This window comes from Rhipicephalus sanguineus, chromosome 1 (genome assembly GCF_013339695.2).
Source record: "Rhipicephalus sanguineus isolate Rsan-2018 chromosome 1, BIME_Rsan_1.4, whole genome shotgun sequence".
Lineage (NCBI taxonomy): Eukaryota > Metazoa > Arthropoda > Arachnida > Ixodida > Ixodidae > Rhipicephalus > Rhipicephalus sanguineus.
Genome location: NC_051176.1, coordinates 18757900 through 18779493, shown reverse-complemented (window position 1 = coordinate 18779493; position 21594 = coordinate 18757900). Strand labels below are relative to the sequence as shown.

Genomic DNA, 21594 nt, shown 5'->3' with positions numbered 1-21594 from the left:
GGATCTGCGTTTCGTGGCGTAGTGGCTAGCGCCACTCGCTGCGGAGGAAGAGGTCCCTGGTTCGATTCCGCGCTTCGGAAGCATTTTTCTGACTTATTTTTCTTTGGGGCTTTTATATATATATATACATACTTATACATATACGGTGCATGACGGCGGCGACGGCGACGGCAAAATCCAGCCGAGACTGTCCATATAATTGCTATCGCAATAAAACGTTAAAACACCCTTCTTGCGCCGCTTGGTCGTGCAAAGCGTTGGAAATGGGAAAAGAATAACAAAAAGCTATGTAGCAAAAGAATAACAAAAATAAAGAGAGGATATATTTACAAAACTAGATCACCATAGGCATGTCAGTCATTTCACATCTGGCTATACAGTACACCAGCTTTCGCAAACGCAAATGTCAGCTCTCCGACTATACACTGTTCATCAGACAAGCTAGGCCATCGAAGCAGCCTCGGACAGCACCCTTTGCAGTTTGTTTCAAAGCGGGGACAAATACCAAGAAAGTCCTCGAAGATTTCGTCGCTACCACAGGTTCTAATGCCTGCGCTGTGACAGCACACCACAAACCACGGCGGGGATTATTCTATGGTGAAGCGGGTGTTCTGATACCGGTATAGGTTTCACTCCTATGTGCTCGTGCCCGAACAATTTTCCCACGAATGCACTGCAAAGGAACAATAGGGTTTCATTATGCCAGCATATTAGTGTAGACGTATACGTCGATTACTGTGCGCAGCATCGAACATGTAAACAACACGCTGAAGATCTATCTTATTGGAAAGAGATCGCTCGACCGCAAGCACAGATAGGTCGCTCAGACGGTTGTTGGTCATCCTGCTGCGAAGATAAGTCTTCAGTCTTCGAAGGCATGAAAATGTGCGCTCGCAAGATGATGACGATGCCTGTATCGTCACAGCAATAACACCTAGCTTGTGCAGTTCGTGGAAGGCTAGCTTATACTCTCCCAAGACAGTCACCAATAGGCCTCGTGCATTGCTGTTTCAAGCCGAGGTGACAGCGCCCCCTACCGTACGCAGCGGAAAAGTTAGGATGGGAGCCGGTTGCTCGGGGGCGCGCCGGGACGGTAAGCGCGTCGCTAAAGTCCGGCATTTTCTCTTACTGCTGCGTGCATGGCTGTCACAACAGCTGCAGGAACACCGTTGGCAAACGACCGCCTGTAGATTTCTGCCGGTTCCCACAGAAATTACACGAAAATAAAAGAAGTTAACTTTCCACCAGAGCTGAGCGGCGTGTAAACAACTCGTCGAACTTCGTCCATAAATGATCCCACTTTCATTCAACTGTTATTATTTCTTTGATTTGTGTACACAGACATAGCAGGACAGAGAGAAATAAAGAAGGAGCAGGCTGCATGCCGTCTAGAAAACGCCAGCGTATTTCGCTCTGACGCGTGATCTCGTCGTGTCTGCCCGAACGGCGAGCACTGGCAGTCAGTGCGGAAACAGACACGCATTTGCAACGTCCCTGGAGAGAAACAAAAAAATAATAATAAGCTCATCGCCACTCGTACGTCGTAGTCCACGATTTTCATTTGCACTATGCGCTCCTTGACGATGTGGGAAGTCTCCGTCGCGTTCAGGAATTTCTTCTTTCATGCCGCACAACGTGTACCACTCGCGTACAACTTCGAGCAAAGCGACAAACAACTCATTGAAGCACCTGTCCACATCTTCAATCCTACGACAACCGCAGAACAACACACGATGGTTCCTTCTCGCAGTCATGCTTACGCAAGAGCCGTCGACGCGCTCTTCTAGCAGACGACACCCAACAAGAGATTCATGGCGCTTCGCACGGCCCGAAATGGTGTGTGTGGTCCGATGGGCTCCTAGTGCGGTTTCAAAGGGACGTAGCAGCACTAATTGTTACAGCGAAAGCTGTTATGAGATCATTTCAACGGCCGTTTTTGGTGGCGTAGTTGTCCGCCGCCGCCGCCGCCGCCGCCGGTGTCCGTAACCACTATCGCTCGAAGTAAGAAAAAAAACGAAATAAGAAAAAATTTCCTGGATGGAACGGGGGTTCGAACCTGGGCCCTCTGCGTGGGAGCCCAGTGTTGTACCTCAGAGCCATGCCGGTGCTTGGAACTGCCTTGCAAAACGACGCTATACAGGCCTCATGTCCAGAAGGAACCACATTAACATATGTAACTTAGTGTGGTAGAAGAGTGAAATAACAACCACGCACCGCACAACGCGAATTCTGTAACCAGGCGTCACACAATGCGAATTGCGCGACGAGTGGGCTGTTGGATGCTTCCAACCCACTACAAGGGGCTCTGCAATAATTCTTCGTCGTCATCAGGCACAACATCAACAAAGTGCGCATGAAGCCTTACATGTTTAAGCGGGTACCACGGCTCTCCGCTGAATGACGAAAAATGGCATAGTGGCTGTTGCCCTACTTCACAGAAATTATGATTTATAGCGTAATGGGTTCCTCGCAAGTGCACTTGCATTGGTTGCCAAGGAAACCCATGAGCGCATCATCCATTTCCTCAGGGTCTCAACAAAGTTCTTCCCCCCTCTCTCTGTCTCTCTTTCTCACGTCAATGTATGTTATATTCCATGGTGGGAGAGTTAAATAGCGACCGGGCGTCACACAATGCGAATTACGTAACTGGTGAGCCGTTTAAAGCTTCCAACCCATTACAAAGTGCTGAGCCACAATTCTTCATCGTCATCAGTCGTCACGTAAACAAAGTGCACACAATGCCTTACATATGTGTAGCTGGAACCTCGCTTCTGCGAAAAATGAAGAATAATGGCGTTGTAGGTGCTTCCCAATTTCACAAATATTGTGATTTATGGCGTAGTGGGGACCTTGCAAGTGTACTTGTATTAGTAGCCCCAAGAGAGTTTACAACGGGCTCTAGAAATGCCGCTCTTCCAGCTTTCGCTGTGACTGTGCTGCGCTTGCCGCGCAGGCCTGGCATTTTTCTCGTTACTGCTGCACGCAGCTGCGTTTTTTTTTTCTCTCTGCGGAAGGGTGTGCTCATAGCTTGGTTTTCAGCAGTGAGCGGGATGAAGACGTCTCTTGCCTTTCTCGGGTGACACCAACTCGCTGAACGGGTACGTTCAGCGAGTTGGTGCATAGAAATATTTGTGGCGTAACTCAGGACGAGGGAGATAAACGAGAGATCCTATCCTTTATCCTGTCGTTTTTCTTACTCGTTCTCAGTAGGGCCACAAATGTTCGTTAAAAAAAGGGGGGGGGGGACTTAGTTGAATGCCGTCCAGAGTCGCGGAGAGGCCGGCTTTAAGAAAGTGGTTTTTTGGACTAGATGGTTGAAGCGCTAGCAGTCACAACGGGACGTCCGTGTCCGCTAGCGCTTCCACCATCGCGCCGGGACGTCCCGTTGTGTCTTTCTCGTCCGTGCCTGCTAGCGCTATGATATCTTTTGACAGGCTGCCTTTCCACGGATACGTGAAACACAAGTCAGCGTGAGTCAGCACGGTGTACTTATGCACAAAAAGGCGAACAAAGATTGCTGTTCTAAAAGAAACGCTGCCGCCGCAACCGCCACTGCCGCGCTGAAACATGTAGGCGCGCTCGGGCGCGCACGTATTCTCCCAACCTAAGAGTGCACCGCTCGCCCAACAGAGGGCTGGAGCAGTGGCGCCACCATACCAGGTCTCTAGATCTATAGCATCAATGTTTCTATCTTGCACTTCCTTTCGGCTTCGATGCGCTGAAGAAGTTTTATTACCAACTTGCACTCGACTTCAACACTGTCGATGTCGCATGCATAGTGCTCAGCGAAAGGCTTGAGTAAGGAGATGTCCATAAAATTCTCACTCTGGGGGTGGAGGGCGCTGACTCCGCAGAGTACATCATTATTCTCCGTAAACCGCCCAGTCAGTTCCGCAATGAGGTGGTCCAAAACGGGTAGAAAAACTTTGACTCTGAATGTTTCCTTTGAATCTGGAGACTCTTCTTCAACGGGCCGTCCTTCACTCAATACAAACTGCTCCAAATGGAGCGGAAGACGCTTCGTTCTCTGCTTTTCCCTTTGGGGCACCCGGTTCTTCTCAGAAATACTGCAGGTTTGCGCCCACACAGTGTCAAATGCGCTCTGCGAATTTCTCATTTCGGAGAACTCGTCAATGACTGTGCGTGCCATGATGCATGCCTGACTAAGATTGCAGTCTCTACATTGCAATAGGTGCGAAAGAACCTTAAGGCGGCTAAGTACCTTGGTAAATAGGCTTAAATGGAAGAGAAACGAGAAGTTCATTTGCTCAAGCAGACCCCTAGCTTCCGTTGCCCGCCTGCTGTTTGTAGCGATGACTTCGGCGAGACATACAAGGATTGCAGGAAAGCTTTTCATTGCAGCTCTGCAAGCCGCTATCTGGCAGGCCCATCGTGTATCGCTGAGACGCTGCAGCTCTGTCACTGACAAAGACAACCTTTTTTGCACATCTACGTACATGGAGTGAACGGCAGATCCACTTAGGAAGACATAGAGGCATTCCAAAAGAGAGAAAAAAAATCCCTAACCGGTTTTATCGCCTTGCAGACATCCACGATGACAAGATTGAGGCGGTGGTTCATGCAATGTACATACACTGCCTGCGGCACTTCCTGCCTAAACAGCGCCTGGACACCCCTTGAGGTACCGCTCATGACACTCGCACCATCATATGTTTGAGCAATGCAAAGCTGAGCATCAATGCCGCAGCGATTCAACGTTTCCTTTACGTAGCTCAGGAGCGACCTTGCATCCAATTGCTCAGCGTTGCGGAATCCAAGGAACCGCTCAAAGACAGTTCTACTGACGTAGTACCTTACTACAAGTGATACCTGTTCCGTCTTGCTTAGGTCCTTGGTTTCATCGACGATAAGTGCGAAGCACTGGGAGCTTTTTATCTCTTCCTTTATACTTGTTAATGTGATGTGGCTGAGAATTTCGAGAATCTGGTCTTCTATCGAATGATGAACATACTTCGCGTTCGCTGCTCCACCCTTCAATTTCTTTGCTACAATTTCGCCATATTTAGCAAACAAGTTCAAGAGCTCAACGAAGTTTCCCTTGTTTTCACTTGTGGCACCTTCATCGTGGCCCCTCTGAGCGATTCCTTGAACGGCAGTAAATCGCAATATATCTGCAACTCTTGCTATATAGAGGCGATTTTCCTGCACCTCCCTGGAGTACGCATCGCTGAGATGTGATGCAACTGACTTGCTTTGCCCTCCCGACTTCATCTGCGTGTAGGAAACCCACGATGCCTGGCAAGTCTTATGCGCGAGTGAGTTTTCGTGCTTTCTGAAACCAGCGTCTTTTTCTAGGGCTTTTTCCCAATTACTGTATCCACCATTGACATGACAATTATGATAGCGCAAAGCAAGACGAAGACAACAAGGTTCACAAAGACGAACGCTAACTTCCAACTGGGTTTATTGTGCAGAACACGAAAATACATAGGTGGCAGAACCACGTGACAGAATATGAGCAATGCAAAGAATACCAAAGACATACAAAGAAACCAAGGAAACATCAAGGAAAAGCAAAAAACAAGAAAACAAAAAACTATCACTAGTTGCGCGCGCCGACACTTTCCCGAAACCTTAATTCCTTCTCTGAGAGAGACAAGGAAGGTTTGCTCGCGCATAAGTCTTGCTCACGTGCCATCTGCGCAGCCTCGACGATGATTCGGGTACGGTCATCTCTGTGTTTATACAGCATCACTGTGTCTTCGAAAAGAGGCGCACAGTTGCAAGCAGTACAATGCTGTGCGAGGAACCCATCTTTCCCGTTTCTAACATTATTAGCATGTTCCCTTAGTCGGTCGTTTAGACACCTTCCGGTCTGTCCGACATAACATGCACCACAGGAAAGGGGAACCCTATACACAACTTCCCGCGAGCATTGCACATACCTACTCCTATGTTTAATGCTACATTCAGCAGATGGCTGCTTCTTGAGGGGACTTGTTGTTTTAGCGAGACTTATTAATTTGCACGGTGCAGAAAATAGCACTCGAACGCCGGCTCGTTTCGCGATTTTCTTGAGTCTGTGAGATATACAGTGTCTGTACGGAACGACGGCTATCTTTTCACACTCTTTTGCTATGTTGCCCGGAGCTTGTCCTTTCTTCTGCCTTACTAGTCCGGAAGATGGACTCTGCGACAGACGCGATGAACGCCTCTGGAAATCCTGAAGCCATAAGTCGGGACACTTGAGCTTTGAAACTCTCATAAATACTGTGGTGGCACGACCTGTTCAAAGCATTCACAAGGCAGGTACGTGCTATGCCTCGCTTCACTAGCTTGCTGTGGGCGGAAGAAAATGGAAGCAATGGTTTCTGCGCACGTGGTTCGTAACGCCAACAAATATGATGTGCACTATAAAACAGCCTTAAGTCTAAAAATCTTAAACTGTCATTCTCGGGCATCTCGTGTGTCAGCAAAAGAGGCTTGAAACAATCTTCAAACATGCTTAGCGTTTGGGCGGACCAGCGAGTGGAACATGGAAGAATTACACTTCAGAACAACCGAAAAGTCATCCACGTATCTAAACACTTTGATGACATGCGTACCTTCTAGCTTTTTGAGCAGTAAAGTGCCCATTTTAGCCAACAGCAAATCGCTCAGTAAAGGTGCTATGCACGAGCCGATTGAAACCCCTTTTTTCTGCAGATAAATGCAATCGTTCCATTCGACAAACGTGGAGGTAAGGTACATCAAAACAAGGTCAAGGAAATCGCGTGCACTGATACCCGTTTTTAATTGGAAATTCAATTCGCCAAAGGCATCTATATTATCCCTTATACATTCTAATAATTCATCGTGAGGCAGTGAGTAATATAGATCTTTTACGTCTATTGAGAAAAAGTGCACATCAGTTTGATTTGACTGTTTAAAAAATTCAATCAATGGCTGCGAGTTCTGGATTAGGAATGGGTCATCAATTGTTAGACACTTCAGATGGTCCTGAATAAACAAGCCAAGTTGTTTTTGCCACGTTTCTCTTTCCGATACAATGACTCGGAAGGGCATGTTCACTTTATGCGTTTTTGCGGAAAAGAACATACTGAGCCCATTTTTCTCGCTTTTACTAATTCGCTGTGCTAAGTTCTGTAACTCAAGCTTGCGACACATTTCCCTCGCAACACATTTCCCTCGAAGCTGGACGAACAGGGTGGTTACCACCCTTCTATCGGTCATGGTGTGAGGGTGTGCAAAATTCTGAAGTCTGAATGGCACCGACAAGAACGCACGCACCGTGACGCCCTGTTCGTCCAGCTTCAACAAACGGATCTTCAACTGGGGGTGAAGAAACGAAGATGGAGAGAGTACTGCGACCGAATCGAACACACTGCAGACAAACTGTGGTCATGACAGCTACCTAGCCTTCGTGCTCAGTGCCCACCCAAGTCCCGACGTGCGGGTTTGGTTCACACATGCAGTGATGTCGTTCTTCCGAACTATGCGCATAATACTCTCGCATTAGGCCCGAAGTTCGCCGTCGACCGAAAGGGATCCCCTCCAGAGCTTCTTTCCATGGTGCGCTCTGTTGCCAGCCGCGCCTCGTCAGAGGATTCGGACAGATGCATCTCGGAAGGCGTCGATGTGCTCCTACGGGGTAAGCATCCCAGTACCAGCCTTCCGTTCAGAAAGACGGCAACATTTCTGAGAGACAATGAACTTTGTGTCGTGCCCTCGGATAAGGAGGGTGGTTTTGCCGTTCTCCCTAACGCCCTGTACCTAGAAAAGGCAGTCACAGCTATAAGCTTCGTTTTTAATTGCTGTACTGACATTCGTCTAGATAAAGTGAAGACGCAAGCGAGGGAAATGTGTCGCAAGCTTGAGTTACAGAACTTAGCACAGCGAATTAGTAAAAGCGAGAAAAATGGGCTCAGTATGTTCTTTTCCGCAAAAACGCATAAAGTGAACATGCCCTTCCGAGTCATTGTATCGGAAAGAGAAACGTGGCAAAAACAACTTGGCTTGTTTATTCAGGACCATCTGAAGTGTCTAACAATTGATGACCCATTCCTAATCCAGAACTCGCAGCCATTGATTGAATTTTTTAAACAGTCAAATCAAACTGATGTGCACTTTTTTTCAATAGACGTAAAAGATCTATATTACTCACTGCCTCACGATGAATTATTAGAGTGTATAAGGGATAATATAGATGCCTTTGGCGAATTGAATTTCCAATTAAAAACGGGTATCAGTGCACGCGATTTCCTTGACCTTGTTTTGATGTACCTTACCTCCACGTTTGTCGAATGAACGATTGCATTTATCTGCAGAAAAAAGGGGTTTCAATCAGCTCGTGCATAGCCCCTTTACTGAGCGATTTGCTGTTGGCTAAAATGGGCACTTTACTGCTCAAAAAGCTAGAAGGTACGCATGTCATCAAAGTGTTTAGATACGTGGATGACTTTTTGGTTGTTCTGAAGTGTAATTCTTCCATGTTCCACTCGCTGGTCCGCCCAAACGCTAAGCATGTTTGAAGATTGTTTCAAGCCTCTTTTGCTGACACACGAGATGCCCGAGAATGACAGTTTAAGATTTTTAGACTTAAGGCTGTTTTATAGTGCACATCATATTTGTTGGCGTTACGAACCACGTGCGCAGAAACCATTGCTTCCATTTTCTTCCGCCCACAGCAAGCTAGTGAAGCGAGGCATAGCACGTACCTGCCTTGTGAATGCTTTGAACAGGTCGTGCCACCACAGTATTTATGAGAGTTTCAAAGCTCAAGTGTCCCGACTTATGGCTTCAGGATTTCCAGAGGCGTTCATCGCGTCTGTCGCAGAGTCCATCTTCCGGACTAGTAAGGCAGAAGAAAGGACAAGCTCCGGGCAACATAGCAAAAGAGTGTGAAAAGATAGCCGTCGTTCCGTACAGACACTGTATATCTCACAGACTCAAGAAAATCGCGAAACGAGCCGGCGTTCGAGTGCTATTTTCTGCACCGTGCAAATTAATAAGTCTCGCTAAAACAACAAGTCCCCTCAAGAAGCAGCCATCTGCTGAATGTAACATTAAACATAGGACTAGGTATGTGCAATGCTCGCGGGAAGTTGTGTATAGGGTTCCCCTTTCCTGTGGTGCATGTTATGTCGGACAGACCGGAAGGTGTCTAAACGACCGACTAAGGGAACATGCTAATAATGTTAGAAACGGGAAAGATGGGTTCCTCGCACAGCATTGTACTGCTTGCAACTGTGCGCCTCTTTTCCAAGACACAGTGACGCTGTATAAACACAGAGATGACCGTACCCGAATCATCGTCGAGGCTGCGCAGATGGCACGTGAGCAAGACTTATGCGTGAGCAAACCTTCCTTGTCTCTCTCAGAGAAGGAATTAAGGTTTCTGGAAAGTGTCGGCGCGCGCAACTAGTGATAGTTTTTTGTTTTCTTGTTTTTTGCTTTTCCTTGATGTTTCCTTGGTTTCTTTGTATGTCTTTGGTATTCTTTGCATTGTTCATATTCTGTCACGTGGTTCTGCCACCTATATATTTTCGTGTTCTGCACAATAAACCCAGTTGGAAGTTAGCGCTCGTCTTTGTGAACCTTTTTGTCTTCGTCTTGCTTTGCGCTATAATAATTGTCATGACCTACCAACTAGCCCAAGCCGCTACCATTGACAAATGCAGATTTCTCATTGGCGCCAGTTGAAAACAATCTGCAAGGGTAACAGAAAGCTGCGTCAGCCCGCGCGCTGTACTCCAACCAAGGAAATAGGCGATACCAGTCCGAGTTGAAGCTCCTGCTCAATTTGCCGTACTTCTTAGATGGAAATGGGTTCAGTATTGGCTGTGTGGGTTGCTCTGCCTTGAATTTCGAAATGTCCAACTGGCCTGCGTGGTCGGCATCTACAGAGGCGGTGAATTCGGTCGCAGAATCAGGTTCATTCCTTGCTGCCCACGATGCGGAAAGCTCGTCACATTCGCTGTCCATATGCATCGGCGAGGACGGGCAAGCGTCGTCAGAAGCGGTGCTACACACAGTCTCTTTAAGTGGAATCGAAACGGAGCACTGAGCAGAATTTTCTTGTTCTTGGAGCGTCCGCGATTCTTCGGTTGTTAAAGCAGAAAGCTCGGGGGGGGGGGGGGGGGGGACGCCTTTTTGCTTGGCCCGCTTGCTCGAGGTCGAAAAAAAAGTCGGCAATGGACCTTTTCTGCGACATACTGAGGCAATGAACCCAATGTCCTGTAGGGTAGACCGCACGTTGGCGTGGCGGCAAGACGGGCTGGCGTTTCCTCCTGCGTCACAAGCACTGCTTGCTAGCGATCGAGTACGGTGTAAGAAAAAGACTCCCACGGTGTAAGAAAAAGCGAGCAAACGAATCTAACACCGCGGCAGTTTGTCCGCTTTGTTTATTGGGCGTGCCGCATTGGCGCCGCCGAAAGACGACACGCGCATCCCGCTTGCCGTGTTCTGGCTTCGGTTATACTGCTTTTCAGTGATGCGCCTGGGATTTCCGCATGGCCAAGGTTCAACTCTGCCCAGTTGCCGAGCGGAGTTCGCATGGAAAGGCATTGGAATCGGCTCCGTATATGAACATCTAAGGTTTCAAGCCCACGCTGTTTGCTTCGTCTGCGTTCTGGTCCGCTTATGCACGACACGTGTATCCGTGGTATATGCTTGCTGTCTTGGGTTGTCCAGCGCTCGCGGTTATGCGAGCCTAGCAGGGCGAAGCTTATTCTCTGCAGAAGTGGTATGTGAGGGAAAGGCGCCTCAAAAAGAGGCTCTCGCATCCGAGGCACGAACTTGCTGGTTCATGCAAGCAGACCGGACTGCAAAGTGTAGACCCTTTCTAAATCTATATCAGTCGGAGCATTTTTTTTTTTTGCGCCTGTTCGCACTGTATTTCAGGCGCCTGTTTATCACAGGCGAGTGGGCAATCGCTTGTGAGAAGAAATTTCCTACAATAAACTGTCATGCCTAAACAAGATGGTCCTTTGGATAAGCAGCGCTGCTGTCATGCACCTGCCTTCAAATTATGACAGAAATTTGACATTTTGTTTCATACCGCCTACCTTGGGTGAGCTTTTCGGCGATCTTGGGGGGGCAAAGGGGGGGCAGGCAAGAATTCTGGGGGGCTCCAGCCCCCCCCGTGCCCCCCACTGGCGCCGCCCCTGCTCGCAGTGCGGCATATTGCACTGTCGTCAAACCGCGCATTTCACATCCAGCGGCGAGAACATAGTGAGGCTGCAGGCACAAAACGCGCACACACGGCCGACACAGCTGATCACTTGAGAAGCGGCGTCAGCCAAGGTGCCATATGATACCGCGACGGCTCCGCTTCGGCATGAAACCTCAACGACTCTGCCCTCGCGTTTCTTTCTTGTTTTCTTTTCTTTTTCTTCGCGCGCGCATGCGTCGTGAAGCTTCGCTTCGGTAGCGCCTCGTCTGGCTTGCTCTTGAGCTGGCGGCTGGCGGGCCGCGGTGGGCCGCCAAGGTCAAAAGGCTTTCTCGCTTCCTCTCGGAACGCATACAGAACCCGTTCAAAGGGGCCGCTCGAGGAGCGTCGCGTATATCTTTTTCTTTGGGCTATCTGTGCACAGGATTTTATTCAGTGCTCTGAAGCATACCGCTTCTAGCCATTTTGTTGTACACAAGCGTATACTGAGTGTGGGTGCGGTGCCGATAGGCCACATCAAGGGTTCTCAGGCTTTTCCTTTTAGTTTCTTTCTTTATTTCTTTCTATCTTTTACTGCCCCCCCCCCTCGCCCCCGCACATCGGCGTACATGCCCGCTAGCAGTGAAGGCACTATAGAAAGCTTCGGAAAAAATATAAAAAAACATGCCAGAGACGTGAGATGGGAGTTTTTTGTTCGTGAACTCCATTTGACAAATGGCGTCAGATAGTGAATTTACCTCCTTTTTCCCACATAATTTTGAAACGAAGTAAAATAGAGGACGCAGAACGTTATTACACCCACGTCATTACACCGTAAGGGAGTACTGTCTAGATGCAGGTAGTATTCAGGAGGATTGTGGCCCTTAAAACACCCAATTTGGCTAGTCTTCGTATGCAGTGTAGAGCTGCAGACACGGGGAACGTGCGCCTGTTAATAGCCAGGTTTAGTTGACGGTCTGCAACAGCTCTACGGACGCAGCCTGCCATTGCTAATGGCTGGCAGCCTGCGTTCGCCGAGCTGTTGCGGACGCCGAACTAACGCTGTCAATCAACGAGTTGAGACTGCTATGCGCGTCTTTGTACAGGCTCTGAGCGATGCCACAAATTATCAAGGGCGATTGTTTGCTGACTGCAGATTGTGTCTGCACTGCTGAAGGCACAATATGACGCTTTGAAATGTGGTTTCCTGTAAGCCCTAATATCATTGAAAAAGTTACACCAACCAACGAATTATAAAAGTAAAAAACTTCTTTTACTTTAAAAAACCCGACGTTTCACGTCCAACTCGGACCCTTCCTCAGGGTGACTGTGGGGCGCCAGAGAGCAACAGAGTTTAAAAAGGAAGGAAAGAGCCTTCCTCGCTTTAGGTCGGGGGGTCACGGTTGGTTTGATTGACGTGCCGTAGTCCATTGAAATACACACTCTGCAGCGCACCTGCAGACCGGTTCACGTTGCCGGGTGTCGCCTGAATGTGCCAGGATTCCACAAAAAGTCGTTTAGGGTAATTTGCCTCGAAGTCGACGACGCGGGAGTTGTCAAAGGCGATGCGGTGGTCGTTCACCTCGCTATGCTCAGCTAGTGCACTCCTTTGTCTGTCGAACTTGCGGACGTCGTTTCTGTGTTGTCGCAGCCTCTCTGGGAAGTTCTTCGTTTCCCCCACGTATGAAGCGCCACAATCTCACAAGGAATCGAATAAATCACTCCTTGCGCTTTTTTCCTTGGGCGGTCTGTCTTTTGACCTTCTAAAGAACGGCTACTCCAAAGCTTTCATTGAGAGGGTTGCACGCCGCCACACCCGCCCCCGCAGACCCCTTCAAGAGGACACTGACTCGTCGCATCCCAGGCCTGTCCGCATCTGCATTCCCTACGTTAACGGCACCAGCGGAGCGCTCACACGCGTTCTGTCGGAGCAGGGCATAAAAGTTGCGCACAAGCCAACTTCCACACTCGGCCGCTTCTTCCCGCGCCCAAAAGACAGACCGCCCAAGGAAAAAGCGCAAGGAGTGATTTATTCTATCCCTTGTGCGGATTGTGGCGCTTCATACGTGGGGGAAACGAAGAACTTCCCAGAGAGGCTGCGACAACACAGAAACGACGTCCGCAAGTTCGACAGACAAAGGAGTGCACTAGCTGAGCATAGCGAGGTGAACGACCACCGCATCGCCTTTGACAACTCTCGCGTCGTCGACTTCGAGGCAAATTACCTCAAACGACTTTTTGTGGAATCCTGGCACATTCAGGCGACACCTGGCAACGTGAACCGGTCTGCAGGTGCGCTGCCGAGTGTGTATTTCAATGGACTACGGCACGTCAATCAAACCAAGCGTGACCCCCCGACCTAAAGAGGGGAAGGCTCTTTCCTTCCTTTTTAAACTCTGGCGCTCTGGCGCCCCACAGTCACCCTTGAGGAAGGGTCTGAGTTGGACCCGAAACGTCGGGTTTGTTAAAGTAAAAGAAGTTTTTTACTTTTATAATATGGGGTTGGTTAGTGTAACTTTTTCAATGATATTTTCTTCCCAACCAGACAGAACGCTGTCAAATGTTCACCTTTAAGCCCTAATAATATTTGCAGCAATATTCTAGGTGCAGCGTGCGTCCACTCGCGGAAACGTGAAAAAAGTCACAGTTTCGCCGCAAGAGCGAAGCAATGAATGCGATAGCAAGAAATTAATGCTATACGAAGTGAGGCTCGCCAATGGATACTCTCAGTTTGAACAGCGCTCCTGTTGCAAAGGCGGCCGAAGCAGCGAAGGAAACTAGCGTGCTTCAAGTGTCGAGCTGTGACACTTGATAGTTCGCGCTCATCTTCTGTTTGTTCGTTTAGCGGCGTCCCTTGAGCTCGAGTGACTTTCGTACGCTCCGTAACATGAGCGCGGACATCACGGCGACAGTTTGAAACATTACTCTTCCCCTCACCACGAGAAAACCGCGCGAGCAGACAGTGGAAGGGCAAGGCTCTGCCTGCGCAAATATAAGAAGAAGCGAGCGAGCTCGCCGACGACTTAAATGTGCCCGTCCGCCCGTCGCGCTTCTAGCGCCATCTCGCTGGTAATTAAGAAACGCTCATTATCGCCTGCCGTCTCTGAGTCCACACAGCGGTAAAGGCTGTGTATATAACGCTCGCCGTTAGCTACGTGGAGGATCTGCGTTTCGTGGCGTAGTGGATAGCGCCACTCGCTGCGGAGCAGGAGGTCCCTGGTTCGATTCCGCGCTTCGGAAGCATTTTTCTGAATTATTTTCTTTGGGGCTTTTATATATATATACATACTTATACATATGCGGTGCATGACGGCGGCGACGGCGACGGCAAAATCCAGCCGAGACTGTCCATATAATTGCTATCGCAATAAAAAGAAAGTCTGTGTGAAGAACACTTCGGTGTACTAAACAAATGTAATGGCTTTTCTTTATTAAAGACGATAGTTTGAGGCGCAGATTCAGTATGGCCCTTCCAGCACGTGCGCGGCATTCGGTTAAATTGGACACGCCTCGTTGGGAAGGTGGAGAGCTCTAGATAATATAATATCGGCCGCGCGCGTTGCCGGGGCCACCGTGGTGCAAGCTTTTAAGGCGCGTTCACACCGAACGCGGAGCACGCAAGCGGATTTTCGAAGCGGAGAGGCAGCGAGCGCGCGCGGCTGTTCAGACCGAGCGCGTTGCTTTTTGCCCGCTCCGCCGCGCGGGAGGAACAATCGACGAATCCACGGTGCACGTGCCGCCACCTTGCGGCGCTGCGCGATACTGCCGATACTGCGCGCGCTCGCATTTCTGTTGTTGTTGTACATTGTCAACGTTGTCGCGCTGCCGTCCACTACGCGCTGGAGCAAGATGATGAGCTCAGATGAAGAAGACGATGTGGTTGCCACTGTACTTGCCACTTCTCTAGCTGCTATTCAAGAGAAGCGGAAGGCGCAAGGGAACACACCCCGCCAACGACGGTACCGGGTTCGGCCGACCTTACAAGAGCGCGATAAAATGGGTCATGAAAAAGCTTTGTTGCGTCACCTTCGTTCGCACGGTTTCAGTACTACAGAGCGTGAGTGTCCGTTCTGTTTCTCGTACAGCACCGGGTGCAGCTTGATTGTGTCCAGCAGTAGCTCGACGGAGTACACCACAGCCGGTTCGCCCATGATGGTAGCCATTTGCACGGACTCGTCTCCGTCGTCTCGGGCCCTGATTGGCTGCGGCCAAAGCGGCCAACTTTTCCGCGCGGAGAAAATCGGTCCGGGCGCGATCCCGAGAAGCGGCCGCAGATTTTCCGCTTTTGAGGATAATCCGCGTCCTCTTTCCGGATCCGCGCTCGGTGTGAACGTGCCTTTACCCTCTTTCCTGGATGCTGTTTTCGGGGTTTGCCTGCATCGGTGGGGACGTTTTGCGTTATAATCGAAGAGAATGAGCGTACATGGCTCTGTGGGTGCTACGTACGGTGATTCTTTATCATATGCTATGTCTGATGTCAACGCAGACGGCGTCCACGTGCGTTCGGTGTCGTTCGGGCGCTCACACTCGCATGTTTTTATCTGAGCCTTTATAAGGACATTATGGCCCGTATTCAAAAACCAACCTTCTCATAACGCTATAAGGCTCGCCTTTTGTAAGGAAGGGAAAAGTGTAAGGATCACAAAAGGTCAAAGTGCGTTTCATAAACTCACCGTATTCGGTTTTAAGGCAGCCTCACGGAAGGCGGCCTTGTTGTCATAAGGAAAGAGCATGGGAGCGAAGCTATGAACTTTTACTGGCTCATTCTTGGTTTATTAGCAAGAAAAAAAGATGCTTTATGCTCCTCAAAACAATCAGAAAAATGCAGGAACGCATACCCGTGCAAGTTTCGGTAAGAACGCGCCTCGTCTAGCCGCGCTCCTTTTCTTTTTTAACGTTTTACCGTTGTCATTGCAACCGGCAGCTCGCATAGACACGCCGGTACATGAGGAGACGGACGCGGCGGCCCACGAAGCGCTGGTTTCTACGAGGGCACTGACAGGCGCGTGGAGTTGCGAGCGGTTTTTGTCCGTCTGCGTGTGTGGCTTTTGCGTGGGCCATATATACGCTTGTTACTGAGTGCGACAGAAAGGCGAAAATTGAATGTCACTGAAGATCCAGCGCTGCTCATCGACTTGAAAGCGTCGCATTGTGGTAGCCAAAAATATTGATAGCACGTGGTGTCAGTGAAGGATAACACGAGAAAGTGGGAGCAGATCAAAGCAGCGACGTGCGGCTGCGGACCGAGCAGCGGCTACGTGAGGGGGAAAATGGGTAAAAAAGTATCCCATCCTGCAGTGAAACACGTCGGCTTTCGCGCCGTAGCCTGACTGATTTTTTCACACGTTTAATAATGCGGGGCAGTCACCATTCACAATTTGAAAAGTACCTGCGCCGTAGAAACAGAACGCCACCAGCAGCTGAAGGAGCAGTGCCATGGGAAAACCGACGTAGTGGGGGCCGTTTCCAGCGGCAAGCTAGGGGACATGAAGTGCTTGCATCGACAAGCGGAATCTGCTCAGCAACACATAGTGGCTCAAGTCTTCCATGGAATTTTGATGGTTGCCAAACACTCGCAGCGATAATTGCACATATGGACGCCGATCGCTACGCCACCTGTTTTTTTTAATGACATTGTAAAGCTTCTTGCGTAATCAGCCACAGCGCGCCGCATAAGCGGCGCCTTAAGGTACCTACCGGGCTACTTTATCGAAAGCCACCTTTTCACGGCGTTAAGGAAATGTTGGATTGGTGCATAAGGTTTGCTTATGAAACGCGTTAAGGTGCCGAAAAGGTAAGGAGGGCAAAAGGTAAGGATAAGGTTGGTTTGTGAATACGGGCCTATGTCACCCTTAACCATAAGTGCGCCCTTAACGCGCTTCAAGAACGAACCTTGTACTTAGCGCGGAACTTGCCTCGTACTTATCGCCGTCATAAGTAAGGTTCTGTTAAGGTAGCCTATGACCTTAAGGCTTCTTTAAGGTCATAGGCTTTAAGGCTTATGACCTTAAGGCTTCCTTGTAGACACACAACAAGGCGGGGGACAACATTGCGCAGTTCGTTGATTATATTTGGACCGCTATGAAGAAATATTGAACGCCACAGCGTCCCCGCTGCGGCGAATTCTCAGGGATCGACTGAACCCGATGGAGATCAACGACGGGCCCAAATTTTTGTGTCGCTTCCGCTTTACCAAAAGTGCCGTGAAGAAGCTGGTCGCTGGGCTGCCTCTGCAGGAAAATACCGACAGCCGTGCGTTCCCTGTACCGCATTTCATGCAGCTGCTCATCGCATTGCGCTTCTATGGAGTGGGCACGTTTGAACTTGTGAGCAGTGACCGTGTCAATGTCTCGCAGCCGACCGTGTCACGAGAGGTCCAGCGGATATCTGCCTCGATTGCAGAAAGACTTTCTCGTACTGGTAAAATTTCTCCAAGCGTCGCAAACGCCTAATAAAACACGTTGCGGGGCTAGTTGGTGATACATTCTTATTTAAAGATTGTAGCGCTATATTAGACGAGGAAGGTACATGACAGGACGGGCGCTAACTATTTTTTGTTTCAATAAAAATTGTTGGAGTTAGCGCCCGTCCTGTGATGTACCTTTCTTCTTGTCCTCGTCTAATATATCGCAAACGCTTCTTTAGTTGTTTGGCCGCCGCGGATGCACATTGTGTCGGCTATTGAATTCCATCGCGAGCTGCTCCCACGGTTTTTTTTGTTTTCTCTGAAAGGACACGGCGTCCGTCTTCTTGTTTTCAGAGAGAGAGATGTTTTAATGAAAAGCTGGAGATGTTAGCCTGGCTCTTCGACTGACGTGCTACTAGGTGCTGGGTGATGATTACGATATATACACTGATAATCACATAACACACACACATACACACACACGCGCACACATAGAGTACACTGTTTACGAAGTTTCGTTCACGTTCCTGGCCCGTAAGAAAGTCAGCAACGCAGTACCTCACGGTACTTGTTGACGAGATCCGTGTATTCTTTGAAATGGACATAGGGCTGACGCGCTGGAGTTTTGAGTACTGTGGCGGAGCCTGGTGGCGTGCGCCGAAGTTGCTTGGGTAGTCAAAAATGGACGCCGACCGGCGAGTTACGCAGTTCTCAGTTGCTTTGAGCGTTTTACTTAATTTGGCGCCTAGTTTTCAGGCTCAAAAAGTGCTTAAAACGTACGCAGGAACTTGTCCGCTATGCCCGCAGAGTCTGACATGTTTGACGAGCGATCCCTGCTTCAACAAACCGTGCCGAAAGCAGGTGGTCCGGGCGACGGCTCTGAAGCGCGGTCGCCGCCGTTATTGTTGCGAGGTTAATTGCCTCAAAAATGGGGGTAAGGATCCTAATGTGCGGTTTTACTGGTTACCCTGAAAGCCGTACGAAGTGGAGCGACGGAACCGCTGGATACGTGCCGTCCGACGCGTGAAGTGAGTACGCGAGCAAAACGTGGTTTGCAACGCAACGTGCTGATTACTTTTCGTACGCGCGTGCACGCGTTTATATATGTATATATTCCCTGTGTGCAGTCCAGATGGCACGCCGTGGCTGCCGACGGCGATCACGAGGATATGCAGCCGGCATTTCGTGGGAAACGAGAAAAACGATGCCATGAGTCACCCGCGTATGTGCCTACGATTTTTCCGGCAGCTTACAGCCGGCTGCTTCCAGCGGCCGGCTGTAAACATTGCGCGCCGTCGCTTCTCGACCGCCACCGCACGCTGACAGAATTTGACGAATTCCCTAGAAGCAAATGTTGAAAAAAACGACCGTGCATGGGGAAAAAGTGTGTTTGCGACTGAACGCGGCAGAAAACGGCACACGGCGCGAATGCGCTCATTCGGGCCGCCGACGGCTAGCCTTCGTCACTGGACCTTTCTTGATTCCGTTTCGTCGTGTAATGCAAATCATTTCGGCTTTCTTAACAGCAATCTTTTCGTTTATGCACTGTCGTTAATCGCGCGAGCATGCCTCGTAAAACTTAACTCGAGTTCAACGTCGTATGAGATTCGCTGCACTTGCGAGTTGCAGCGCGCCGAAATGGTTCCTTCAATCTCCTGCACGTCGTAAACATAACTGACGTTGACGAGCTTCTTGCGTTTACGCAGATCGCTTGGCCTGAAGAACTCAGCTACGCCAGAAATTGGCCGAGATCCAAAGCGCAGCACAACCGACAGCGGCGGCTCCATTGCGCATCTGAGCTTAGTGCTGCATGCGGCCGCCAGTCTGACTTCTCGAAACCAAAGAACTTATTGTAGGGGGCGCTTTTTAGCACCGTTTTCGCAGCGCCGCCTGGGCAGCCAGTCAGGCCTATAGGACAAGAATCCTGGAGATTATGCGTTCGGAAAGCCTTCGACAAGCACGCCTTTTCGGAGCGTTCCTGGGAACTCAGCTGCGCAGCACGTATGCACCGCACACAGCGGAAATTCAGGTTCGGAAACACATGTGGCTAGGCGACCAAATGACCGAGTTTCACTGGCCTCTTAAATCTGAGGCATCTACGGAACTGGGTTAGCGCTGTGTGTCGTCGTACCTTTCTTTCTGGTGTCCTTGTCCTTTGCCGCGCTACAACAAAGCTTATGACATGACCCACTACCAACAAAGTCCAATATAAGTACCCCTCATGAGCCTACCAACCGTGGTACATGGCTGTAGAGCGTAGCGTTGTTGAGCCTGCGGGTTCAATCCCAATCGCCACGTTTGCTTTTCAGTGGTGGCGATATGTAGAAATGCTTGTGTTCTTAGGTGTAGTTGCCTGTCGAAGAGCCGAAGGACCCATATTATTGCGGTCCTGGTGCTGGCCCTCCCTTACACTCCCCCCCCCCCCTTTCCAGTTTTTTTTTTTCTTTCTTTAGCGCGCCAGTACCACTTTCAATGGCCTACTTTTTTTTCTAAGGGCGTGCGAAGAGTAAACTTCAATCTCAAATCGAATAATGCCGAATAGTGGCAAAACTGATCGAATATTGAATACAAAAGATCTTATTGAAAACCGAAAGAAAGAACAAAGAAATGAGATCATTTCGTCGAGCACATAACGCGGTGAGTGCTCCATATGGCTTGGCTCTCTCGCCGTGTTGTTACGGTGTTTCGTGCCGTTGAAAACGTGCGTTCACCCGGCTACCCTTGTTTATCTATCTAATTTACACGAAACATGTACCACCAGTTACGGCGAGACAAAGGAAAAATCAGGGACGCTACGGCGTGGTGACAGCTTTATTCACTCATCGATTTAGATAGAGTACTGCAAGAGCAGAGCGACTGTATTACTATCTCCAGAGTCCTTTAACTCCGTGGAGGAGTAGTGGAGAGTTAGCCGCTGACCTTACTCTTTCCTTGCAGGCAGAGTAAAAGAGACTGTGAACTCTCCGCTACTGAGGTGGAGTTCCCAATCCATGCAACTGTCACGCCGACGTCGCGTGAACCGGGTCTGGCACTCCGTCCTTGGCAGACGAAGCAGTCTGGCGCCAGCATCTAACCAGCGCCGCACAGCGATATCACTGTCTCGTAACTGTAAGCCTCCGAGCATAGACGCCACTGATGTCACTTTAATGTGCCAATTTAATGGGATAGCATTAAGTGTTAAAGGGGCCCTGCAACACTTTTTGAGCAGGGTCAAAAAGCACTGCCAATCGGTAGTCGATGCTCCCGAGAACACGCGAGCCAAATATTATAGCTAAGCGAGCGGCCTGGAATTTACAATAAATTCTCAAAGTCAGTTGAAAATCGCTCCCTCTTCTCTCGACAAATGATGTATTAGTCCGCAATATATGACGCGATTGTCGGCAGTTCTACCATTGGCTGATGTTATAATCACGATAACACCCTCATTATTACCTTCGTTGTTAATTTTGAGTTCAATAAGTAGATAATATGTATGTTTATATTGTGTTATGCCGTTAAAACACCGAACAAACATTAATATTAGCACTTCCGGTCTCACCGACAGCTCGTCTGCTCGTAGTTGCGTGGTTGCGTTTTCTTCACCATGTGCAGTGCCGAAATCGTGAATATTTCTGTGCTTTTGGCCATCGCCGGTTGCCGTTGAGAGTGGCAGCCGTTCGAGTGTTGCCTCGTCAGCTGGAAACTGCATCGTCGGCACGTTCTCACGACCGACCGAGGCAGCGGTGCAGCATTTCTCCGATAACAATGCTGGCGCCGGCTTGCTTAGGATACCTGTGTTCGCTGTATGGCAAGAGTCCCGTTCGCTGTCTGTTCACTATGTCATCGAGCCGTACCTCGGCGTATCCTCCCCGTAGTCTCAGGTTCCCGAGAAACCGCGACATAGCAACCAAGCAGACTCGTATTTTCACGGTAGCTGCAGACAGCCGGGGGATGGGTCCGCGCCGGCCCGGTGCCCCACCTTTCTTCTAGTCTTTAGCTCTTTGTTGTCAGCCCGCACTCGATGTGCGCCCGCATTCGAAGAGCAAACAGCATCGAAGTACCGCCACTGGGAGAAGGGTGCACGCAGCTTTGCCGTGTT

The 21594-nt window shown here is 49.6% G+C and overlaps 1 protein-coding gene across 1 annotated transcript; it reads right to left on the bottom strand.

The window, feature by feature from the left end:
* Window positions 1-710: 710 nt before the first annotated feature.
* Window positions 711-15261, bottom strand: LOC125759396 (uncharacterized). The gene is given in 3 exon segments (XM_049418151.1): window positions 711-994; window positions 3658-4522; window positions 15160-15261. Coding segments are annotated over 3 exon segments (1251 nt in total).
* Window positions 15262-21594: the final 6333 nt, after the last annotated feature.